Here is a 26,697-nt window from a genome sequence, read left to right as displayed (position 1 = left end):
TTTAAGTTAACTTTAACCCACGACAGCAGCAAAAGATTTTCTTAATTTTTTTTTTGTAAAGTCTCATTAGTAGAATTACTATTTCAGTATGAACAAGTATATGATAAACCACTTTCAGCACCCAGCTTGAATAGGAATCTGACAATTAACTCAGGCGAATTCTTAAAGATGGCACATGAGGAGTGGGAAAATTTTTGCTGTGAGAGAGCAACATGAGACTTTTTCAATTCTAATTGACACAATGTAGAAATTACTAGAATATTTTATGTGCTGCCTTATAAAAGCAATTAAGTTTAAAATCAACAGTGAAACTCAGAGCCTTAGAGTAGCATAAATATTGAAATAGGAGATGAGGTGAGATTTTGTGATATTTTGCCTTTAGAAAGGCTAATTTAAAAGGATACCATTACACTGTAGTGGAGGAGAAGTTGCGAGATTTCTTTATTTTTTAGGTCTTGGAGGCATACCCTGCTGACAGAAATGTAAAATATATACAAAGTTGTCAATTCAGGGGAAATTGACTATCCTCAAGTATTTATTCACTACTTTTCTGCTACATCAGTGCCAGGCATAGCAGAAACCAATAGCTGACCACTCAGCAGATGTTGAGAGAAAAGAGGATGTCAGGTTTTCACTAAGTTACCAGGTCAGTTTTCTATGTTGCCTTTGACTGAATGATTTAAGAATTTATGTGAGAAAATATTTTAGGAATTACATTTTGTGTTTTGCCTGAACTCATTACGCATCATCCTCACCTTCCGTAAAGGGCAAGCCTGTGTCTTGCCCGATTCCATGTCCTTGGCTTTGGGCTGTGTCCTCCCTAGCTGGCAAGAATTCCAGAAAGATTCCTGGTCTGCCTCCCACATCTGTCCTTCACGCTCACCTGCTGCAAAACATAGCAAGCTCAGTAGACAGGTCTTAGGATATCACCTTATCAGACCTATCCTTTTTCCGTTCAGCTTTGTAAATGTATGCTTCTGTTGTTGTCTACAAAAGAGGCTCAGTTTTCTTCTAAGTAATTATTAGAAAACTAAACAGTGGTGGCAGCAATTTGGAAGCAGTGGCTCAGCACTTAAACAAAACAGTTCTTCTCACCATATTAAAAAAAAAGTGTAGTCATCAGTCTATCTGTATCTTTCTCTTGCCACTTGTGCCAGTAAAGTGTCTTGTCCTAATGTAGTTTCCCTTGTGTTGCTTGCAATACCAGCTGCTTCCAAAGACATTAAGGAGAGAAGGCATCAAGAGACAAGGTATAAGGTATTGAAAGAAGTTTTGACTAGTACTAGAAATCTTCTAAGTTCAGTCCTCTGACAGATTTTTGTGGATTGGGTTAATAGCAGAATATCCCACATAGGATATTTTGACAGCACTCAGCACTTACTTAGAGTAGTTTTTAGTGTTAAGGTGTAAATTTTCAAGGAAAGAGCTGATGCAGTGTTGAGTAACTCAATCTAGGTGCTCTTTGTAGAGCTCTGTAATGGCTCATTAGTTTCCATGTAAATAAAAATAATTTTATTTTTTGTCTTTTTGTCATTTTTCTGTGATGTTCATGCCTTAGGTGTGTCAGTTGGTAGGAGTTTTTTTGTAGCATCCTGCCTGATGTGCTTCACCTTTCTCTCCTTTTCCTCGAGTTGATCTGTAGTATTTCTTGTTCTTAAGTAGAATGTGAGTAATGCATGTTTCTAAGGTGTTGACCCTGTATCTGTACCAAGTATTTTAGTCTTAAAGATTGACTAAACCAAATCACTCTTTTGTTATTTTCTTATCAGCATGTAGATAGCTGTGTGGGTTTTATTTCTGCCTAAGTAATGAAAGATTCAACTGTGACTAACTGATCTGTGATCTGTTGATAATATAACTTTCATTCTTGAGTCAGCAAATGTTAGAAATTATGTACTGGGAGTACTGTACAATTAGTTGTCAGTAGTAAAGTATAGATGACCATTTTCATAGAATCATAAAATGGTTTGGGTCAGAAGGGACCTTAAAGATCATCTAATTCCAACCATCTGCCATGGGCAGGGACACCTCCCGCTAGCCCAGGTTGCTCAAAGCCTCATCCAGCCTGGCCTTGAACACCTCTAGGGGTGGGGCATCCACAGCTTCATGTTCCTACCATCTTTCTTCCTTTTTTTTTTTCCTTTAAATTCAAATAATTGTGGAATTTAATTAATTATATTTGTCACTATATGTTTCCAGACAGTCAGTCCAGCTCGGCAGCTCACTCTGATTCTTCCAGACCAAGCAGTGGTGGTCTCGGATGTATGCTTTCTTACCCTTAAAGAGACCACCCCCCTTTAGCATCTTTTACAACTGTTTTTGTTTGTCCTTTCATTTTGAAGCAATATGTGTTTTTTTTCTTCTCTTGTGAAGGCTCTATTTTGCCTTCATGAAAGCCTGTGAAAATACAAGGTATATGCTGGTTATGGCGTTTAACCATAGAAGATTTGTTGTCCTGGAGCTCTGCAGCTTGTCGTTTCCAGTTGAATCCCTTAACCCAGTTATTTCACAGATAGCTTGTGCCTTCAGATTTTCTATGTAGGTCAGTTTTGACAACTTCTTGTTGCTTGTAATGTCTCTGCAACAGCATTGCAGTATGAGTACGGCTTGATCAGACATAGGAGTTTTCTTTTAACTAATACAGAAGACAAAGCAAGATAAGCTTTGGTGAGCCTGGGCTGCAGATGCTAGTTGTGTACTTGTAATTCCGTGCAAGCTTGGATGGTGAAGCCCAGGTTTATCACTTCTCAGCTGTTGTTAGTGCTAGATATGGCTGGATCAGTGCCATGGGGTGTTTTGTTTAATCTGCAGTCATGTTGAAAAACTAAGAATGGAGAGACTTGTGATTTTGGTTCCCTGGTTTTGTTAGCCTAGTGCTTTTTAAAAAAGTGATGAAAACTTGCTTCCTTTGCTTCATGTTTAATTAACATATCCTGTTTTAAATGGCTACTTTGCAGACATGTTGTTTATCGGGAGCGAAACCTATATATGTAATTAGAGCAAATGTGACTTTCTTCATGAAGTGCCACAAATTCTTTAACTCGTCAATTGGTGGTGGTGGTTTTGTTGCAGAGAAGAGGTTTAGTTTTAAATGTGAAGTTTTACATTTACCCTTCCCTCTTTTTAGAAACCTGTAGATTTGACTTATCTCATCTGTCTTTCCTCACTTTCACATCCTCAAGCCCCTAATGCCCAGGTTTGCTGGATCGCTTCTTGCCTCACTGTGCTGCATTATCAAATCTAGTGCAAGGGGTGGGTTGGGAGCCAAAATCTCATCTGTGAAATTAAACCATTGTTTCATGGCCATTTTAATCTGTCAGTTGTAGAAAGCTAGAACTGATGCTTTGAGAGGGAATAATAGTACTTGAATAATCCTTTCTAGAATCTGTTGCAATATTCTTCTGAATTACTTAAATGGCATCTGTGACAAGAATGATATGCAAAGAACTTGTTCTCAGCTATTGCACTTAAATTTTGCTCTAAGATATTTGATTACATTGTCTTACTGTATCCTGAGTGCTGAAATTTTGTTGCTGTTGATACAGTTGCTGATAGACAAAAGTGCATTTGTCACTGAGAGATGTTTCTGTTACTCTGTTTTGTTCAGATCAGCTTTGTGGCTCTAACAGATGTTACTTCCATAATTTATATGCTCCAAATTCAAGTTGTGAAATGGTGGAGCTTTGGCTTGCTTTTCTTTATAAACTTCTATAAAATCCAAAGTTGAACTTTTTACAAGATTTCACATGACTCCGTCCTACGTGGAGCTGTAGATATGTGGGAGCAGCTGTGTAGCATGGTGCTGTTCCCGCTCTTCTGATGGGTTTCATTTGGATATTCTTGTATGTTTATTGAAATGTTGGTTTGTATTTTGTAGAGCACTGAAGACAGGAACTAACTTTTAAGAAAGCTTCTAAAATCAGACTTAAAATTAAAAGCATCCTGTAGTCTCCGTTTTTGTGGTCATCTATAATGACATGGCAGAGCATCATTCCCCCTCAGCAAGAAGCTGGTTCTGTCATACCATTCGGTGTAGTTCAGGCTCTTTGAATATTCATGTAGCTCCCCTTCTGTATAAAAAGTAAAAAAAGCATGTGTTACAGTGCCATCAAAGCCATTGCACATTTGCGTAGAGCTGCAGGTGCTGTTGTGCACAAAAACTGTGAATTGTACAAGGATGAAAGAAGATAGAATACATTATTTTTTCATCTTATGACAAGGTTTCTACCCCTCTTTGAGTCACCAGCATCAAGCTGATGGGATTGTATTTTAAGCAAAAACTGTCACAATAAGTAGAATTTATAAAAGGGAAAAAATCCACTAAAAAACTGGCTCACCTGCTAAAAATAACATATGCTTTGGTGTAAACATTCTATATGTCTAAGTTGTGGAGAAGTACAGTGTTTTTCTGTTGAATTTGATCCCTTTGTAATAACTGGGGCTATCAAATGCAGTAAAAATCTCTGCCCCCTCACGTCAGAGAAGAAACTTGTTGTTGGATATCTTCATTCTGATAAAGCAGTAGAGCATCTGCAGCTTGGTTGTTGTTGTTTTTTTTTTTTAATTGTATCAAGTAACTCTAAATACAGATTTCTACTTAGAATGCAGTGGAAGCTTTGAAAAAAATAATGCAATTTATAGAAAACCTGTTTACCCTGGGACATTAGGTGATGGTGGCTTTTCTCTAATAAGCTACAAGCCCCAGTGGGATGAGTTTCCTTCTCTCACTCACCAAATTCGTTAGCAGTTAATTGCACCTTCTGAATCTTCAGTTCCTACCATTCTCACTTAAGAGATACAGCAATGAAGGGTTGGGTCACCTTCTTGGTGACAATACATGAAGCATGCTGCATTGAGCAATTTAACTGAAGTCTCCAGTTTATGATGCTGTGATTTGCCAAAAGTCTTTTCCTTGCAGGTTCCTAGATGGTCTTGTAGTCCCACCTGGGGCTTGGGAAAACACCTTGAAATTCCTAAGTAGAGATAGCGTGGGTGGTCACATTCCCTGTGGTTCAATTGGCTGTCACAGGGCATGAGTGTGAAATACTGCTTGGCTGGTAGATAGCCAAGTAATTGTTAGTGAAGAATAGAAAAACTTCTGGTCACTTCTGTAAGAGTAATTTCTTTCTTATTGAATTAAATGATAAGAAATAAAACATGCAGAGAGCACACTGAGAAGGTTCAGTATTGGTTAGTGATCTTGATCACCTGGTGTGTTTCATGAACTCTCACATGAGGTCATAAATCTAAGAATCAAAGTCGTGCTTTTAAGTTCAGAGCTTTGATTTTTAGAAAACAAGATCCTAGAAGTACTAGGACATCACAACAGAAAGCTGATCTTGGATTTTCAGAGTGATATGTTAGCTGGAAGATGTAGTGTGGTGCGTTATCGGGAGATGTGATACATGAAAGAGAATAGCAGTCTCCAGTAGGAGTCATATATAAAGGTGGAAACTGGGTTGGACTGGACTGCTTAACCATTTCTGTTGTAGGTATTTGAGTAAGAATAGTGGAGGCTAAGAAGTTGGAGGAGGTGGAAATATGCCCAATTCTCAATGTGCCCCAACAACAGACAACGAAAAGACCAGCAGCATTAAGATTGAGAGATAACAATTCACTTCTGTTATCATAGGGAGTAGCTGCTTGCAGTTTAGGTTTCTTTGTAGTAAAAATCTTAAACAAGAGCTGATAGATAGAAGTTGAACTGAAAAAAAAACATGTATTTAACACTTGCAATTTAGCTGTGGGTAGATTCTCTAATTGGTTATCACAGATTAGGATTTCTGGTTTGTTTACAGGGGGTGATTTGGAAATGAAGGTGAAAGATTTCTGTAGCTCAGTTGAGAAGAACCTGAGTGACTTATTTTTCTTTTCTGGAACACTGCTTTCCCATGGATTGCACTTTATTGTTCCTTTCTTTTTTGGATTGTTAATTCTCCTTAATTACCTGGTTTAATATTATTCTGGAGACTATTTACCATGGTTTTCAAACCATTCCAGTGGTTGCTAGTGGTCTTTTCTGACCTCCCAAAATATGTTTGACATATAAAAGAAATAGATGAATGTGTTGGGGTGTTGGATTTTTTTTTTTTTTTTTTTTTTTTGGTCTCCCATCTCATGTTACAGCTAGTCTCATTTGTGTTGAGAAAAAAGGGAAGTACTTGATCAGTGTTCATGGAAGAAATTCTGCTATCCAAGGTTAATTTTGAATTATGTGCCATAGGCCAATTAGATGCTAATTGTTGACAGGTAATTGTTAATCCAAGTGTATAAGAAAAGCTTCAATATTTGTACAACCATTTAGAAATTCGCAGACTTGAGAGGAGTTGGAACTTTTGCTGGTCCTGTAAGGGCTGACAAAAGATTGTCCGAAGTGTATATGAAACATGTAGTGGGAGAGGGAGGGCAAGGTAAAAACGGTAGCTAGATACCAAAAATAGACTCTTGGATTCAGGATTACCTTTCAAAGTTAAAGTATTTTTTTCTTTCCTGTTTGAAACAAAACATTTCATACTGAAAACAGAAAAGACAGGCTATTTCTAAAAATAACTCGCTGTAAATTAGACCACTGGCTCTAACTGCGTCATGATGCATTGAGTGGAAGTTATTACTGCTGAAATGGTTCTGTTACACTGTACCCTTATGCCACTTCGTGTAATGGTGAAAGGGCAAAATCTCATCAGAAATGCTTACTGAGAGTGGGAAGATGCATTTTATTTGGGATATGTTTTTGGGTTTGTTTTTTTGTTTGTTTGGTTTGGGGTTTTTTTTTTGTTTGTTTGTTTTTATGTTAAGGCAAAGTAAGTTCCAGTTGTTTTCCCTATTCTCTTGTGTTTTGTTTGTCATATTCATAGCCCTTTGCATCCTTGGAAGCTGCATTCCCCGCCTTTCCAGTAGGGAATCCTTTCTGGTGAATTTGGGTTGAGCAATATTCTACGTGGAAGAACAGAGGGTTTTATTTGGTGTTTTGGTTTGGTGGTTTGTTTTGTTTTGTTTTCTTGCCGTATTTCTAGCTAAGATCAGAATATTTTCATGTGTCCAAAAAGGCTGCTAGTATTGTCCAAATACACTTGGTTTCTCTAATTCTGCTTCCCCTGTAGTAAGCAGACAAATTCCTGTTTGGTTACAGTGGAAGCAGCATGACTCCCCGTAGTACAATACTGAATGTTACAGTTATGGTTTTTACTTACGGTTTCAGTGTAATTGTTTTATTTGATATTATAGCCTTTTACTACCATATAGGTGTTGACTGCTAGATGGTCTACGGCACAACTGCATCCAGGATTGCTGTATTGATACAAACACGTGTAGTACTTCAGTTACTGGTAGCAGTTAGGCAGTTTAAACTGTTATAATCTGCACTGGCTAGTTAAAGTTAGCATGGATATGTGTATCTAGAAGGCTGGACACCTTTAGCAACAAGGTGGTGCATAAATATTCTTAGCATACTTGTCTTTTCAGTAATTTCAGCTCTAAACTGCCTCCCATCCTTACTATTGGAAGGGGGAGGAGTGACAAACCTCAAATCTACCCAGGCGTAATGCTTCAGCAGTTCCGGAACTACTCGGTATGGAGAGCTGCAGCTGCAGGAACCATCTAGGGAGAGTTGCTAGTTTTCCATCACATTCTTTCAAAGCTGAAAATCTTTTCTCCATATGTTGAATTTCAATGGCAACTTGACAAGCACTGTGATTTTTGGGAGAAGTGCTTGTTCTGAGTGTTTTCCACTTTAAATTCTGTAGCATGTTAAGACCAGCAATAACTGTAATAGAAGGGACAACCCTTTTTGTGTATCGAACTGGAATCTGATACACAAATCTTTCTTCAACAGTGTAGTAGAGAGCCTTTTGCAAGATTATGGTAAACTAAAAAAGCAACGTTTGCTGAAAGGATATGAATCGTACATTGCAAAATTGGAACCCTCCTCTTGAGGGGCTCAGTAGGGTGGATAACAAACTTTTCAGTTTAATTGGAATGATACGTGCAACTTGAGCAGAGTTGTGAGGTGGAGAAGGTTAAGCTTCAAACTGTCTGCAGCTATGAGGTTGGAAAGCTGGGATTTTGGGAAGCTTCTTTCTATTGCAAACTTGGTAGGGAACACTCAGCTGCAGCTGACCCTGCACTAAAGATTTTTCCAAGTGCAGAGGAGAAGTAGAGTCCCTTACAACTGGACACTTTAAGGCACTGTACTTACTGCCTAGTTCTGAAATGTCTAATGTATCTGACCACGGAAAAACGCAAAATCTGCAGTGGTAGTGATGAAATGCTTGGCAGTGAACCTGTCAGTTCTGGCTCGCATATAGCTGTTGTGTTTGGGGTTAGTGTTCCCAGCACTGCAATCTTGAGGTTATGGCTTGAGTATCTCCTTGTTCCTTGGCTGCCACAGCCCGTCTTCCCGGCTGGAGCCAGCCCCTGCCTGCAGCACAGGTTAGCTCATCTGTCGGACAGAGTGGGATTTGGAGAACAAGCACTACTAATAACGCAGCCAGCCTGCAAGGAGCTCTGGTTGCAGCATTTCATCAGCTGCTAATCTGTTTACAGCATAGCTAATCAGATTGTGTTGATCGGTACTGCAGAGACTTGGAGCCACACCGTTGTAATCGAGAGGGCTGATGTGTATAAGCTACCTTGGGTATGAAATCGAGCTGGCTATTACAGTGGAGACAAGGTCTTGTCTGCTGAGGTTTGTAACTACTTTCTTTGTCACTCCTGGGTTTTTGCATTAGCCCAGGACATGTGGCTCAAGACAAGTTATGAAACTTTTTGAGTTTTGTCTTTAAATCAAACAGTGTTTGTTTGGGGATGGGGAGGATTAGCGAGTTAGGTTTTTTCTTTTCAAAGTGTGGAGGCAGTGCAGCTCCTTTTCCTCCCTCAGTGAAAGTGTGTCACCAGTAGTTTGCCCCCAAATTCATTAACTTAAGAGCAAATTTCTGTGTGACTGTTTCTGTTTAGGTCAAGATACTAACAGCACTGCATATGAAAAATTAAACAGAAAGTATTACTTTTGTATACTTTTTTCCTTAGTTCTCATGCCAGCGCGAATTGTCATGTTGAAGTAGTTTCTTTACAATAGAAAAATAAGCAAACGACTCGTCTTTTAAATAGTGTAATAAGTAGTTGATCTGAAATTCTTGCTCCTGTCTCTGTAGAGCTGCATGAGGGGTAATTTTTGCTGTGGGAATTGTAACTGTATTTGCTTGGATTGTCATGGTAGTAGTTTCTCCAGATTCATTAGCAAGACTGAATTATTGTTGCTTATGAACAAATTGCCAAAAACCAACCAAACAAAATGCAATCCTCCTTCCCTGCCCCAACAACAACAAAATTCCCAGGCAAACCACATAGTTCTGGAACTTCATTTTAGCTTTTGTGGCTTTAAGAGTTAGACCAAAATAATCTGTCTCTTTTTTATTATTATTATTTTTTAAATTTTTTTTTTCTTTTTACCCCTCTCTGACAATAAGACCCTCAAACAATACTTGAAATAAAGGAGAACTTAATCTGCTTTGGCATCACAGTAGGAAGTAATACTGGGAAAATAGCTTGTTTATAAACTTTAATGTGGGGTGATATCTTTGTGTGTTGTAATAGGAGCGATAGAGAAGCACTAAATGCATTCAGTACTTAATGTGATCAGAAAAAATGAATGTCTATAGAATCCCACTGTGACAGCTGGATTTGCAAGGTTTTCCTTAAAACTGGAAAAGGTGATTGATTCCTAAAGCCTTCAAAGTGCAGTGTATGTTTTCAGGTAATATGTTTCAAGAGTATTTGAAATGTAGATCTAAATGTTTATACTCAGTGTGATATTCCTGGTTTTACTGAAACTGATCTTTTTTTCTTCTAGGTGAATCTGGTCTGGGAAAATCAACATTAATCAACTCATTATTCTTAACAGAATTGTATTCTCCAGAGTATCCAGGTCCTTCACACAGAATTAAAAAGACTGTACAGGTATGTCTGGTGAAAAAACTGCAGCCTGAATGACATAACTTGAAGTTTAGTAATGTAAGGGGATACAGTGGTCCCACAAGCACCTATATTTCAAATAAGTTTAGCCAGGATGTGAACCACTAGGAAATATTCAGTGTGTCTTTTGGTGTACCTTAGCTACACAAAACTTCCAGGTTATGAAGCTTGTAGCCTGTTGAAGTGTGGGAGCCCTGAAAATTGTGTGCTATGTGTGCTTTAGAAATATCACAGGCGTGCAATCCTGTTCAGAAATTGAATGTTTTATTATCAATTAAAATATTGAGTATGTCTGTAGAAATATGTAGATGTGCACTAAACCCTCTACGGCAGGCTTTTAGAAAGTGTGTATTAAAGGATTTCTGCATAAGTACAGAGATGATATTCCTGGAAGTATATGATACAACTGAAATATTTAGTCAAAGACTGAAAAACTGAACTTGATCCATTTGTTTTGTGTAATAATTTGCTACTAATCAATTATATTTTTCTCTCAGGGGAAAAAGAGCATGCATTTTGTAGTATAAAAAAATAATGAAAAATAAAACCCCTAATACTAAGAAATAATGAAATAATGTTATGGGTAGTTCAGGAAATCATTACATTTTACTGGGTATTTTCAGCCTCCACAGCTGTGCAGCTGAATGCATGAGCTCCGTTCATCTCTCATGATGCTTGTCAGACACTTGCTTAAGATTTTTGATGAAGATAGCTTGTGATAATCTAGCTTCGTACAGGTGAGGACTGAGGGTGCTCACCATTGGTGGCTGTTGTCCAGCAGTTTGTTTGGTTTGGCAAAATACCAGCTGCAAAATACCAGCTGCTTCCACCTCAGCTGTGGCTGAAGCGACTGTCCAATTACAGAGTCATAAAGTGATTAAGCCTTGTGTCAAGTTAGGAGGGTATGCAAGGTGCTGAACAGAAGCTATAAAACTGAATGCTTTTTTTATTCAGTGTTATCAAATAGCTGTGCTCTAGTGCTATGATCCACTGATCTCACTGTTTTGTGAGGTTTTTGGTTTGGTTTTGTTTGAGCTTTTGGGTAAGGGGGTGTTTTTAATCCAATCTAGAACACTGAATAATTACCAGAGGGCCAGGAAGAAGTTAGTTATGCTCATACTAAGAAAGTTAAATGACATTGCTGTCAGTTAGCTCAACATCAAAGTCCTGAATACTAACACAAAATGCATTGGTTGCAGAATTTTTATTTATTTATTTGGAATAAGACATTTGAACATGCTGATTTGGATTAACAATATATTTAAGTTTTTCTAAGCTTTGGTCATGTCTTGTAGGCTATTTTATTGGTTTAATGTGAAACCATAGTGATTGACAAAATGAACTTAAAAGCTTGCTAGCAGGGGCATTAGTCCATTATTTGAACTAGAAGGGTTGAATTTAGGTACCTGTTTCAAAGAGAAGAGAATTTACGTACCTGTTAAGTGGGATGGCAAAGGTGTGCAAATAGTTAAGTTTTGGTATAATATACTTATTAATGAAATAATCAGTGAGTGTTGGAAAACTAAGTAGAAGGGTGGGTTCTTTTTTATTAGAAGAGGACTTAGAGTGATTTCATTACTGTTGATTACGCATTGGTTTGGCTGAAGGTAAACTAATTCAGGTTATGTTCATTGAATTATAGTTTAAATAACGGTGGGTTGGATTCCCTGTCATTGTAGGATTTTTTTTTTCTTAAATTAGGAAGAATCATGGGAAAAATTTACACAAACAAACTCAAAACAAACAAACAAAAACAAAAACCAAGGCATCTTTCAAAGATAACAGCAGTCTCACCATGGCTAAAGGTGGATCAGTGTGAGAAAAATTAAACCAGAACTGTGTGTATGGACCTTCTGGAATCTGAGTTAGGTTCTTTCATCTGTTAGGTGGCAAGATTAGATGGTTGGATTTTTATTAATTTACTGGTTGAAGAAAAAAACCCATACTTTTAAGGAAGCCCCACTGATTTTTTTTTTTTTTTTTTTTTTAATGTAAAGCTGGGGGGAAAAAAACAACCCAGGTATTTATTGTAGCCATTGCATTTTTTCCTGCTTCCACAGTGTGAGCTAAAGCCTGAGGGTGGCCAAGAGCTAGCCAAAACTGTTTTTCCATGGTGAATTGGGGTGTATAATGACCCAGCAAATAGTATGATTAGAATAAAATATATCTAAAGACCACCTTCCCCCTTAGAAACTGTTGCTTATTTTATCTAATGAGTATTTTTTTGAGTATACTTGTAGCACAGCATTGCTTTGCTTTCAGTTACTTCTTGTGATGGATGAAAAATCACTGTGTAGCATTTTAAGATGGACACTGAAACTGTCTTATTTCAGTGTCAATATCTAAGGATAAAATTGTTTCACCCTTACAGCCTTGAAGATTGTGTGTGCTAGCAACTATGTGTATGATGTGGAGGTGATTCCAGTCAGTTATTTAATCAAATAATTAACAGTGGCAGCTGCTCTCTGGATCACTGAGATTTGTACTCTTTGCCAGTGTAAACCTTTCTAAGTTGAGGATGTCAAGGGTTTTCTAGAGTAGAGATGAGACAGACCACCAGCACATCCTAAAATCTTGGTGGTAATAATTGCCTGCTCTTACATAGTGGGAATAACTTATTGATCAGGAATTGTGTAAGAGAGTCTCACACAGATAAATAGAAACTGTGGTTTGGGCTTGAAAACAATTGCAGTTTGAAGTTGTTTTGTGGGGCAGGTCCTTTGTATTAATTTCATGGAAAACACAGAAAACCAGTTAATAGTAAGTGATTTGATGTCAGATGAAATCAAAGGAAACTTCTTCAGAAATGATGGGGTATGAAATATGCTTTATCTGATCATTATTGGGTGATCTTAAATGGCATATGGTAAAGGGTTGCTTAATCCGTTAAAAGTAGTCAAGCTGTAACAAGCATCAAGCCATGAATACTGTGTAGTAGCTGCCAAGGAGACCCGTGTGACCCAGCGGACTGGAGTGCATGGGAAAATGGCCGTTTGGAGGAGACTTTCATTAAAAAGTTTCAAATTCCGAGACTTGAACTAATGTTTTCCATGAATCCTTTGGGAATACTTGTAAATCAGATGATTGAGTCCAGTTGGATGCTTAACTATGGATGACACTAGTTTACAGTGATTTGCTGGATCTTTTCCAGATGCTGCTGCTTTCTGTGCCTTTGTCCATGTATGGAAACATTCATTTATGCTAGAAAAAATCCAGCTTTACAGAGGCTTTATGGCAGGTTCTTTACCTTACTGGTCTCTTGCCAGTTGTGTCTACCACTTTAAATATGTGGTGGATATGGTCTGATTCCCCACAGGACAAGCACAGGAGATGGAATTTGATGAACTAAATTGAACTAAACTTCTTGTTCTGTAGATTTTTGAAAACTCTGCTCTGATAGCAAGGTACCTACATTAATTTATGAAAAGTAAGAATAAATTGAAATCCTCACCACCCAGTAAGGTATTAGCACTGTCTGCAGAGATTTAGTTACTGCAGGCCATTTCTCAGAAGGTGACTTCACAAATTCAGCCGCCCTTGTATTTTACAGTCATACAGAACCAGGAAAAATGTTTGGTGTGGCATTTCTGAGGATCTCCTGACCTTCCTTTTCCTTTGTTATAAACACACATTCAAGATAATGCTTTATTAATTGCTCCTTTTGCAAAAGCATTCCACTGTGAGTGCTTAATAATGAAAGTTCTTGCTGGGAATTTTTGTGCTGGAGAATAAAGCTGATACCTTGTCGCACTTGGCAAGAGTACAGCTCATAACATTATCATCTCTAGTATTTTGAAAGTGTTACGAGTTTCTTATACTTGGAGAGAAGCTTGGTTATAGGAGAGCTTTGTGGTTACTATATGCAAGATAGCAAAAAGAATGTGAGGAATCAGGAGTTAATCTCTTGTGTGCTAAAGCCTGTGAGTAGTAAACTCTTGGCTGAGTTGACTCTGTGGCTGGGGATTACTGTCTTGACTTCTGGCATTGATTGTGCACAATAACATTTCTCTGTAGAACTATTGAGGGGGGGAAAATACATTCACATAATTAAAACATAAGTTTTTAAAGCACTGCATGTATTCCTAGGTTCTCACGGCTTTGGACTGCACACTTTCAGAAGGATAGGAATTATACAGGTAGTGAAAGGGTAACTTGGTGGTGTCTTAGGCTGGTGTGTGTGAGTTGGGTGGGGGTTTTAATTTTTTTTTGCCTTCCTAAGCTTGCAGTAAGGCCTGCTCAAGTAGGAAATTGACAGGGTGGCCTTGAAGTCCACACCAACCTAGATTCTTCTATGACTAGCATCTGGGTAGCCCAGTGTTGGGGACTTCTGTTTTATTGAGCTGCCTTACTGACACGTTTTTGTCTTTTTGTTAGGTAAGCCACCAGCTCATGACAGTTGCATGCTGTAGACAGCCATAGCGTAGCTGAGTTAATTTTTTGAGACCTAGCAGTGAAAGTGATTGATCTGACTTGGATAGGGTCCCTACTGATGAGCAGGTAAAAACAGCATCCTGCATACTCAGAGGTTAAATATGGAGCTTTCTTTGCAGTTAGTTACTTTTTTCGGTGTTTCTGTATGTTCTCTTTTGACTCAGAATCAATGTTTTGCTTGTGCAAGAGGTATTAAGTTTGATTTTCTGCAGTGTGTTAATTTATCTTGTATTGCATCACGTTGCATCACATAACCAGTGGTTGCAAAGTGTTTGCAGCAATGTTCAGGTGTGGCTGTGAGAGAGTCTGTTTCACCTATAGAATGGGGATGTGCAAGACCTTAAGCAGCATTGATACGATCTCTCTCGGATCTTGAGCTGGTCAAGAGACCAAGTCAGATAGGATTTATTATCCAAGTTTCTACTCCTTCTGAAAGTTCATTACTGAACATTCTTGCAGGTGTTCACCTAGCTGAATATAACTTTCTTTTATCTTCTCTGTTAGGGTTCATGAGGCTTAAGAAATATTAAGCAATGAGCAATGAGGCAGCATCGATGTCTGCCAACTCGTGTGTGGCTCTCAATGAATGGCTCGCACAGTTGATTTCTTGAATCTGTATCTAGAAAACAGCATCGCTAGTTAATAGATATGTTCTTAGTATCAGGAGAAAAACTATTATTAAATGGGTGAGCAATTGGGAAGAGCCGAAATGCTAGCATGAGTTTGTAGTTTCTTGCTGCTGCGGATCAGACTGACTGATAGGACGGTGGTGTCCAGCACTTTCTCAGGCAGGTACACCCAACGTTGGCATTATCAATAACTACTGTGGTATTAGCAGAAAGAAGGGGGTAGCAGTCCAACTGCTCTTTAGCCTAAATTTGTTGTGTCGTGACATGCTTGATGTGTTCGACAACATGCTGACTGCAAGCTGAGTTGTGCTGCAGGTGGGTGGTCACAACGGGAGGCATGCATTCCCACGCCCGCATCTTGCATCATGCCTTGTGCTGGTGCAGCTGCCTTCTGAGCCAGGTTTCCATCAGTGACCTGAGCTAACAGGAACCAATACATTATGGTCACGTGAGGTCTAGCTCAGCAGATTGCAGCTAGATTGTGTTACTTTCCAATAGCAATCGGTTTGTAATAGGAAGCCATCACTTTCTGGGATTCCTTTCCCAAGCATTATAATAGCTGAAGAATAAATGTATAAAAATACATTAACAGGACTAGAAATGTAGTGTCTAAGGTTTGAAAAGTGTAATTTTACTTGAAGTGACTGAAGTTCACAATTTCTTCAGGTATAATGCATGGTTTTGTCAGGATGTCTGGTTATTCTCAGAACTTTTTTTTTTTTATAACACCGGTATTAGTATTGTTGGTTAGGGTTTTTTCTGTTTCGACAGGAGTTCAGATGTTGAGACAGCCTATATACTTAGATGGGTTCTTTTGTTACTGACTTTATTTAAATTATGACCCTTTTTTTTCTTTAAAAAATAATTGAATATCAAGTTACTGTGATTTTTTTTAAGCAAAGCAGAAAAGTTAGCGATTCTTTGTGAGACTTCTTCACTGAATGCTTTTCCCAGTGTTTAAGATGGGTGACTAAACTGCTAAAAATTTAATCTTACCTTATTCATTTTACAGGTTGAGCAGTCAAAAGTTTTAATCAAAGAAGGTGGTGTTCAGTTACTACTTACAATAGTTGACACACCAGGATTTGGAGATGCTGTGGATAATAGTAATTGGTAAGAGATTCTCTGTATGTTCTCCCACAACAATTCTGAATTGTATTTAGTGTGTGTGTGTGATGTAATACCTTGTAATATTTTTCTTAAATGCACACTTTGGTCTTCAGTTGAAATACTAACACTTGAAAATTTTCACTTATCTGAAAAGCTTAACTACTGTAGTTCCAAGTACCTCTATAACTCGATTGAAATGCTGTGAGCTTTTTCCGTTTAAACTGAATGGAGCATTTAGCTGTTTGTCCTCACATGCAGTGTGCAGAACAGACTTCTGTCACAAGATGTGACCAGTAAAGCATGTTTCTTTGGCTACTGTTCTTAAGTGTTCTATTTAATGCTATTACAATGAAGGTAATTGTGTTTGAAAGGGTTTTTCAGTGAACTCACAGATTGTATCTTCAGAGCTGTGTAACTCTGTTTGTTAAGGAGCTGGTCACTTAAAATGTGCTGTGCTGAAATGTCTTTAAAAAAAAAAAAGGCAAGCCATGGGGAAATAGTGTACATCTATTTCAGAGTAAAGACAGACTTTTTTTACATAAATGATATAACTTACAGGTTTTTATTCATGTAACCTCTGCAGTTGGCAGCCAGTTATTGACTACATTGACAGTAAATTTGAGGACTACCTGAATGCAGAATCTCGAGTGAACAGACGTCAAATGCCAGATAATAGAGTGCAGTGTTGTTTATACTTCATTGCTCCTTCAGGACATGGGTTTGTATTAGTGTATTTTTTCTGCTTCCTTTCTCTCTGTCTTTTATCTGAGGTAAACATTCAAATTTGGCATTCTTGGTTATGTAATAAGTTACAAATAGGATTTTTTTAATGGCCTGCAGACCATGCTTAATTTCAAAGCTTACTTTGGCTTGTCAAACATCAGCAAGCCAGACAAGTAATAAGTTAAAACACCAGAAAACATGATGGCACATTAATTACATAACAAGAAAATTAGTAGTAGAACAATTAAAAATATATAGATGTTCACAAGTGCCAGGTCTATTTGTGATCTATATGTCTTGTTCACATTGGAAGCAGAAGCTGCTTTACAGTTTAAGCGACAGGATTTTTCCTTTCCATTCTTCCTCCCTCCCTTTGATTTTCATGATAAATTGAAGATAGGAGGTTTTATGCATCCTTATTAGCATGCTTTGATTGACCTAGCGTGTAATCTTTTGTCTAGTGGCAATTCCAATATAGGCATTCTGGATTGTTTTAAGTCATCGTGCAGTCTTCCGCCCCTGTTTAGTTTTTAACTTGATCAGACTTCTATCTAGTGGTAGAGAGAGAGAACTGCATTTCCAGGGTATATTAGAAGCAGATTGACTGTATTTGAAATTGGTTGCTTAGCATTTTATCATTGGATTATAACTGATTAAATTTGTCAGAGACTCTTAAGTTATACCTTCAAAACCAGAAGGAGGACAAGATAAGTAACTTATTCTATTGTATGGGTCAAAAGTAGTAAAACTTGTTGAAGGGAGTAGCAAAGGAATTCTGAGGAATATTCCTCTGGCAGTGAAAAACGCCAGCTATTACACTGAGCTTCTGTAGCTGGCATTGGAATGGTTTAATTATTTTGAACTAGACAGACTTCTCAAATTTGGAAAGAAATATTGGGGGGCGGAGAAAAGTTTTTTCGTAGTAGACTTGCCTTAATTAAACATTTTGTTGTTGTTGTTCACTGAGCATGTTTGTAATGTCAGTTTTGCTCAACATGCATGTCAGTTTTAAAGGCAAACACTTGAATCCTTAGCGTACACTGTTTTACTAGTGTGCAAAATCAAAATGTCATTTAAATGAAGGGAGGATGATCCGTTCCTTGTGATAGTCAATCTTTTTTGAGCTGACTTTCAGATTCTTAAACATTTGTCTTCCCTCCACACCCCCATGCTCCCCTTTTATCTTTTAAAACTTTCTAAAACAGTGGGAGATACAAATTGTTTGTAAGGAAAAATAAAGGACATGCTTCAAATAAACTAAATTTTGGTCGCTAAATTTGTGAAGCTAAATGCTGGAAAAGTATGTTCCTTGTACAGGTATTTCTTGTTATTCCTGGAGGGAAAAAAGCATAAAGTTGAGCTAGATTTGCATAGTGTTTTTCAGTTACTGGAGTAAATGCTTGGGATTGTCATCCAATTAAGGAAATTAACGGAATACAGAAAATTGGTGCTGCTATTAGCATTGATTTCCTCTTTCAAGAGACTGTCTTCTCTGAAAGGACTTTGCTCACTTCCTACCTGGTTTTTGTGGTGGTGCAGTCTTCGGTCATGTTTCCTGTGCAGACAGCAGCACAAATAACCCGTCGGTGGTGTACTCTTCACTCTTAATGCACAATTGTATTTACATTGAATTAAAGGATTTATAGGTGAACTTCTGTGTGTCCTTATGACTTAATACATTTGTAAAAGCTAGCTTGTTACAATTTATAAAGAAAAAAAAAATGCAGGGTAGGTCCTTCCATTTAATCCTAATTTATTTTATATGAGAAATAATCTTGTTAAATCTGTTAAGTGAATCCTTTAAGCCTGACTAAACTTGCTATAATTCTGAAGCATTAATGCATCAAAACCTCTCTGGCTTTACTTCAGCAATCACGAAATACTGACCCCTTTGGTCCACATTAATGGTTTTGTATACTATATGGTGGGTGTTTTAGTTTTTGTGTTACTGTCATCCACTTTCATAATGTTTTTTTTTTTATACATAGCAATTTAGAGGCAAGATATTTCTACTTCATGCAGGTCATAGTTTACTGTCTTCAGCAACCTAATGTATTAAAAAATTCTCACAGCCAACTCTCAGGAAGAATCATACAAATAAATGTGACTTTCAGGAACTGAAACTGTGTGTGTCAAGAGAGTGTGATTCACAGCTGTAAACTCTTACCCGTGAGGCTTTAAATAGGACTGTCTTCCAGCTAATGACAAGAGCTTTACTACCTGGTAGGAGAGTTCTTACCACTTGCTTAAATGAGTGTAATTTCACCTAGCAGAAGTCTTGCAACTACAAGTGATATTACCTTATGACTGGTTCTTCTGGTATTATAAAATTCTAGGGGATTTCCTACAGCAGTTGCAGTTAGTCTTTTGAATTTCATTCAAGCATCTATCAGACGTAAATCAGTGTCTTAAGAGTAGTTGTCAGGACAAATCTCAAATAATTTGTACATTCTTGTTTAATTAATGTAAATTGCAAAGTTCTAATGCTGTCTTTCAGACTTAAGCCTTTGGATATAGAGTTTATGAAGCGCCTGCATGAAAAAGTGAATATCATTCCACTTATTGCCAAAGCGGACACACTTACACCTGAAGAATGCCAACAGTTTAAAAAACAGGTGAGTTGAAAGATTAGTATTTATAACACAAGATAATTTAGTAAGTTGATCCTTATGGAAATGGTGAGATTTGACTTCGTACATGCAAAGTTCAAACCCTGAAGCAACGACTTGAGACAGCAAAGCTAAGTAATGTATATATCTCTAGATTTAATTATATTTCTTGGTGAAATAATCTTGTTTCTGTCCTCAGGGGAAGAGGTTTCAAGTGTAGTATGATTCTTGGCAAGTGAAATAATTCACTGCTGAGATAAAAATCAGTAAGAGCAGAAGGGAGCTTTCAAGATTTAGGTGCCTAACAGAAGTTGTGTGTTTGAAAAAAGAAAAGGTATTTAGCAGTATTACAGTATTATTGATTGTATTGTGGTATTCGCTTTTTGTGTTCGTGCACTATATTTATTAAAGATGCCTCAGGTATTAGATGAGAATCAGTATACCTGTTGTTCGGTCTTTGTCTGTGGTAATGCATTTTAAAGGTGGTGAGATAATTACAACATTGATACAACTGATATAATTTCTTTGTATTTGTAGAATAAATTTGGCATTAATGTCTCCAAGTGGCTTATGTTTTATTTCAACTACACGATCAGAGTAGTTGATTTAGGCTTTGCTGTATTGTATGAGGAGGATAAGAGGGACACAGAACAAGACAAGGCATGAATCGTGTTTCGTTGAACTGTGTCCAGTCCTAGTTTAGAGGAGCACAGGTTCTGAAAAGAAGTTGGCATTAAGAGATGTTTATGCGAAACTCTTGACTTAAGACTAAAATTTAAAGGACTGTTTCTGCCTTGGAGAAACTTAAGCAAGGTGCTGTAGACCTGAAGTCTGTTTTGGTTGTATTTAATGGAGTTTTTTGGTGGGTGGGGAAAATGGTAGAATATTTCTTAATATATAAGCAGCTTTATCAATGACGTGATGTTAAATAGGGAGACTTTCCCAAATCAAACTTTGAAAATAAGTCCTTGCATGAGTTGGAAACGTATATTCTTGTGAGATTGCAAACCCATGAACCAGAAATATTCCCCAGGGTTCTGCAGTGTAGCCGTCAGCTAAATGTTCTAATATTTTTCCGTTCTAAAATTCTGGCTAATGAATCGGCTTGTTTTTAAAAATACCCTTCAGACAAATTGAGCATGAAAACACTAGTCTCATTTTTATGATGCTGTCAGTTATTCTTAAATTTTCATTAGTGCTTGCAAATATTTTTCAACACAACTAACTGCTAGAGTCAGTCTGTCAGTCACACGGTCTATTGAAACAGGCAGGTGATCCTGCTTCAAGCAACTGATGCTCAGGTGAGCTAGAAACAGAAAAGAACAGGAGTGACAGCAGTAGCTATTGTGGGAACTCAGCAGGCTGAAGTATGCCTGCAGTTATCTATTCAAATCTCTTTTTTTTTAAGGGACTCAATTGCAAGACTAGTCTGAGAATTTAAGCTGTATTGTCTTAGGTTTTGCATGTGCGGGTAGAATTCCCATTAGTGTAAATCTCTGTTTGCACCGTTGTAGAAAAATGATATTTGTTATGCTGCCCTGTATTGATGGATAGCATTCTGTTAGCTGTGAGGCTCTGGCTCTGATCCTGTCTTCTCCTGGCTAAGGAGATGGTCATGGTAATAATCCCTGGGATTGCCTGATGGTGTTAAACGTGCAAGTTCTGTGATGTAATTTAGTCACTTTAATATGCAGGGACCTTACATATCAAACAAAAAGAGGGAGAATCAGATTGCAGCAAGAAGTAGTTATTACAAAGTATTAATTTGCCAAACAACATTTTTATTTTTAGATAATGAAAGAAATCCAAGAACACAAAATTAAAATATATGAATTTCCAGAAACAGATGATGAAGAAGAAAATAAGATTGTTAAGAAGATAAAGGTAAATAATTTTCTTTTGAAAAATCTGCTTGCTGGGGGGTGGAGGAGGGTAGGGAGTGAAAAGCTTTTTATCATTAATGAAGAGCCCACCAAAATGCTGACAAGATAAAAATCAGATGTAAAGCTATTCTAAGAGTCACTGTTCCTCAGCAGAGGCAATGAATGACACACTTAGATGACTTAAGTCCTTTAATGGCTAAAATTCAGAATGAGAGCACTAGATCACACGTTCATTTAATGCACTCTTAAAAGATCACTTTTTTTTCATTCCATCCCTATTTGACTTTCATCAACCTACCGCATTTTGTTTGATTTGAGCTTTGAAGGAGGCAGGAGTTGTCTTTGAGACTGTGTGAAGTGGCACAGAGGGTGTCCATTACGGTTAATAGCTGTCTGGCTAATTGATATACTGAACCCTTAAAGAAGACGAATGACTAAAGAAAATCAAAACGATTGTCAGGCTGTTGAAAGGCTTTTTCTTTGTTTATTCATGTTTTTGGTTTTTTCTTTTATGTTGGAGTCCATCTTGTATATGTTTCTTGAGCCTTGCTTCTGTTTCTTCAGTAGCTTTAACAGCCTGTAAGAGCTTTTAAATTTTATTTTGTTACTGTGGGAATCCCCTAGGATAGATAAACACAAAAAGCAAAAATGGAAGATATTCTGGGACTGAGCCTAAAGGAGAAGAACAGAATAAAAGCAAGGACAAAGGTCCAAAATACTTAGCTTTGTACACTCCTCCTTTCAGCTACTTGAAGCCGCTCTTGGCTCCTTTGTTGCTTGTTACACTAGAGGGATTTTTGGTTCAGCTGAAAAGAAGAACTTGAAGTAGTCCTTTGCCAAACCTTTGAAAACTTGGTACAAGATCCAGTCAAAGTAACAGTCCTTGTAGCCAGTGGCAATATGAATTGATAATAACTACAGTGCAATTGAGTAAACAGGAGATGGTTTGCCTGTTGCTTGGCTTGCTGATTAACAGTAATGTCTGTTTCTTAACTGGATTTACAGAATACAACAGGGTAAGGAGTTTCAGAGGGGGTGTGTGTATATATATGTAATTAAACTAGGCAGAGGTCAGTAAACACAGCTATTCTTGCACTTCGGATAAGCTGCATTGCAGTGTTACAGCGCCAAACTAGCTTATGTCAAGTTTATACAGGGACATGCTTTCTGTATGTTTTGACAGTAGAAATTTTGGGTTTTAAAGTAATACTTTGTCTTGTAGGACCGTTTACCTCTTGCTGTGGTAGGTAGTAATACGATCATTGAAGTCAACGGCAAGAGAGTTAGAGGAAGGCAGTACCCATGGGGTGTTGCGGAAGGTAAGCCTTTCTCATTATTTTTATCCATTTAAAACTTACTAGACGTTAGTATGTATTTGAAATGTTTAAAATGCTTAATTTGAGTGTGCTTTGGTCTGGAAATTTATTGAATATATAATTTTGTTATTTTGACAGTCTTGGAATGAGGTTTTTATGTAACTTTCTGAGCAGATCACTGTTGAAACCTCACTGAGGAATTGTAAAAGCTGTAGTTAGCTTACTGCAGTTAATGATGAGGCTTAGATTACAACTGTTTGCTAGCATTCTTATTTTCATTTTCTTCACATAAAAACTATATATTTCTTAAATTCTTCTTTCTAGAATATTCACATAAATGTTAATTTGATCAGTTTGAGTAGCAGAAATTAAATGTAAAGGTTCTGGAAGAATTTGGTTTTTTTTTCCCCAAAACATTTGAGTCTTTATTGCTGGGGTGTAACAACAGGAAGGTGACTAGTAATGAACAGAATACTTTCAATAAGTTGTTTTGGGTTTGTGTTGGTTTTTTTTAATTATTCATTTAAAGCTTACTTTCTACTGTTATAGAGACTTTTGAAGATAATTACATATTCTTCTGGCAACCATTCCTCATGCTTTAGTGCTGTTCACTCATTTCAGTAGGCAAATGGCATGGCTTGCACCATGCCGTAGAGTGAAACAATCATTATTAAGCTGTTTTTCCATGATCATTGAACTTTTTCCTTGTAGTGTGCATGTATTGAATAAAGAGAAGGGTTTTTTTCTTGCTGTTACTGCCTTCTGAGGGCAATGAACTGTAAACTTGATGCAGTGTAAAACAGACAAAAAAACCCCCAACCAACAAGCAGTGTATGGACCAATGCTTTAAAGAGAAATGCTGTAACACTTTGAAGTTTGTGTCTGGCAGGAAATGAGGTTTGGCAGAAAGTAAAAACCAGCTGCACCAGAGAGGATCAAGCTTTGTTTAAGGCTCTTGTGTTAGCATTTAGAAATGCACAAAATGGTGCTGCTTTTCTTTATTTTAAAACAAACTTTATAAATGTTTCACGCTCATGTGATTGTGTGATGGTTGGAGGGGAAGAACTAGCCTAACTAAAAGTAACCTCTTTAAGTGGCTTTGAGTCTTTTAGCTAAGGAGAGAATATTTGGAGATGATGCTTTTTTGGTATCATGACTTCATGTACTATCTGAGTGGAACTTAGCAGTTTGTGTAAAACCATGGAATAAAATAGTGCAGGAGCACAGATAGGAGATGAACACACAAAGAGGCCATGGGCTTAATTTTTCTGTAAGATTCACTGACCTTATCTAGGTTATTTTAGTTCCTTCATCCTGTTTTTCTTCCTTCTTCCCATGAAAACATCCATCTCTGCTGCAGGGGCACATTGGAACCTGCCTTGTGCCTTTCTTTTGTGTGCTCTAAGAGCTTTGTGTGTGATTGTCTGCACGCCAGAATGCTCTGGTGCGTGCATTTTTATCCAGTGTCATTTCATTATCTTATCAGGGAAATGCCATTCACAGCGTCAGCCTCTTCTACAGTAATGGGATGACAGGCATGACTGGAATAGGTGGCACCTAATGACAGCTGCCAACCCTCTCTTTTGGTCTGTAGGCAGGTGCATCAAATTAAATCTATCACCTTCCTTTGCTTAGTTAATAAAGAACTAAATCCATATTAAAATTAAAATGACTTTTGCAACTCATTTGATGGGGCAGAGAGAAATAGCTTGCGTTAAGCCTTCTAAAGGTTTTGGATATAGCTGGATCTAGACTGAGGTCTTCAGTTAGTGACTGATCCTTAATTATACAGCTGTGCTGGCAGGGCATCCGAAGGATCATGAAGGTTATTACACTGACAAAACTGTGCTTCTGTTGCAGTAGCTTATTCTCTGCTCTGTAAGGCACATATTTTGGTTGGTATCTCAACAAAAATTTACCTCTTTCTGTAGTTGAAAACGGTGAACACTGTGACTTCACAATCCTGAGGAACATGTTGATAAGGTAAGTAATTTACAGGTACAAGTTTTCTAGTGTGTCTGAGAGACTGGAAAGTCATATATTGGAGAAAAAAGGATTTGAGCTAGTGAATTCATATTAATCCCCATATTTTTAATTGTAAACAGTATCTTACACTTTGTGATATCTTGTTTAACCACGTATTTAGCAAGCAGTGGTGGTGGGTTTTTTTAGGCAGTTTTCTTTACTTTCTGGTTACTTGTTCTTGAAAATTGTGGTAAACCCTAGGAACCCAACGTGTCTGTTAGTGCTGATGTGTACATAGTGGCCTATACTCACAACAGTTCGGTAACTGACATTTTGAACTTTGCATTTAGCTTTTGCAGACTTAAAAGATAGAAACTAGGAAGTTTTGGCTTGTTTTGTTGTTTCTTGCCTGACATGCTTTGGCGCACCTACTACCGTAGTAGTACACAGTTCTAATATCTGTTATCAAAATACTTGCAAGTTTATCCACAGAACTCAAATTTTCTAGAGATTAGTCTTGTAAGTTAATTTTTTTAAATATTGCAAATTTGAGATAGTTCTGTGCAAAATAATCTGGTATTTCTGTGACTTTGCTGTCCTGACAGCTCTAAATGCAAGAATAACAACGGTGTGAGGAATGGGACATCAGTGGAGGGATTTAATTTAAGTCAATTTGCAAAATGAGCATGGACTGATTTTTTTACATAATATTTTGTTTTTGTGCACTAAACTGATAAATTACACTTATTGACAGAACTCATATGCAGGACCTGAAGGATGTCACTAACAACGTACATTATGAGAACTACAGAAGCAGAAAACTGGCAGCTGTTACATACAATGGTGTTGACAACAACAAAAACAAAGGGCAGCTAACAAAGTAAGTTCTTGTTAAGGTTGTATTCCACCTTAATCTTTTTGCTCTGTTTTGGTGTTTTTTTGGTTGCTTTGTGTATGTGTGGTAGGATGTTTAGGTTTTTTGGGGTGGTGTTTTTGTTTGTATTTATCCTCTAGTCAGTTGCCTCTTCACTGTGTTCTGATCTGAGTTGTATACTTCTGGTTTACTTCTGATTTGTTTTGGGTTTTTTCCATTTCACTAAGGTTTACACTAGTTTATTGGAACATGTTAAATAACTGGGTTTTAGTTAGATTCTCTGAAGAGAATCCTTACATTTACTATTTCTGTTTAAGTTTTATTTCACTGGTACTTACACAAGGTTTTTGTGCATTAGTGTCTCTGTTTTGGTATATATAGTACTTTTGGAGTTACTGGCTCTCGCTATGAACGCTCACTACTCGGTGTCAGTGTCAGGGATGTTTTGGAGAAGACGGGTTAATATTTGTTTAGAAACTTTAAAAATCCAGATGCACTACTGTCATCTCTGAAGTGCTGCCCTGGCTACTTCTAGGGTTGCTTATCATGGCAGGGAAATTATTACAACATCTTTATCTTTTGTGAGAGGAAAGTTGCAATGCAAGGGTTTGGGTTTTGTTATTGCCTTCTTTTTTTTTTTTTTTACCCTAGTATGTAATTTTAATTACCCCTGACAGCAAGTAGTTTGCCCACCTGATGAAACAATCGGAAGATTTAAAAGGCAGCTCTACTGTATTTTTCATTTTATAATGCTATTTGAAAACAGCCATGCTTTTAAATTTAGGTATTTTTCCTGTTCTACATGTGTCAATTTTATAAACAATAGTTAGTGATTAAATAATTAGTAATTAGTGATACTTTTTTTTGTTTCTACTATATTTAACTACAGATTTCTCAACCAAAATATAGAGTAGTATTCTGTTTGGTGAGCGATATGCCAATTTATCACTGTTCTTCCTGAAAAAGATCTCTGAAATTAGATGGAAATATCTGCTATTCTTATCCGTATAACTGCTACAAAGCCATTTTTCACTGAAGGAGCGTCTATTCTACAATATCTTAATGCTTTGAAAGTGGCTGTGAGGGAATGATTTAAGTGAGGCTTCCTTTCTCGGCATTGACAAAAAATATAATAGTATACATCAGTTATATCAATTCTTCAAAAGTGTATGTAGATTTAGGTCAAGT

At 37.3% G+C, this 26,697-nt stretch overlaps 1 protein-coding gene across 1 annotated transcript in view; it reads left to right on the top strand.

Annotated features, from left to right (window-relative positions):
* The first annotated feature begins 7,540 nt into the window (after window positions 1–7,540).
* The window catches only part of SEPT7 (septin 7), a 29,368-nt gene continuing 10,211 nt past the window's right edge, over window positions 7,541–26,697 (top strand). Inside the window, exons 1-9 of the mRNA XM_010081535.1 lie at window positions 7,541–7,567; window positions 9,841–9,954; window positions 16,042–16,142; window positions 16,723–16,857; window positions 19,360–19,477; window positions 21,263–21,355; window positions 22,577–22,673; window positions 24,602–24,653; window positions 25,390–25,515. Coding sequence (XP_010079837.1) covers window positions 7,541–7,567; window positions 9,841–9,954; window positions 16,042–16,142; window positions 16,723–16,857; window positions 19,360–19,477; window positions 21,263–21,355; window positions 22,577–22,673; window positions 24,602–24,653; window positions 25,390–25,515 — 863 coding nt within the window. The remainder of the gene's footprint in view (window positions 7,568–9,840; window positions 9,955–16,041; window positions 16,143–16,722; window positions 16,858–19,359; window positions 19,478–21,262; window positions 21,356–22,576; window positions 22,674–24,601; window positions 24,654–25,389; window positions 25,516–26,697) is intronic.

The sequence above is a fragment of the Pterocles gutturalis genome, unplaced genomic scaffold (genome assembly GCF_000699245.1).
Source record: "Pterocles gutturalis isolate BGI_N339 unplaced genomic scaffold, ASM69924v1 scaffold20886, whole genome shotgun sequence".
Taxonomy (NCBI): domain Eukaryota; kingdom Metazoa; phylum Chordata; class Aves; order Pterocliformes; family Pteroclidae; genus Pterocles; species Pterocles gutturalis.
This window is presented reverse-complemented; position numbering and strand designations above follow the sequence as displayed.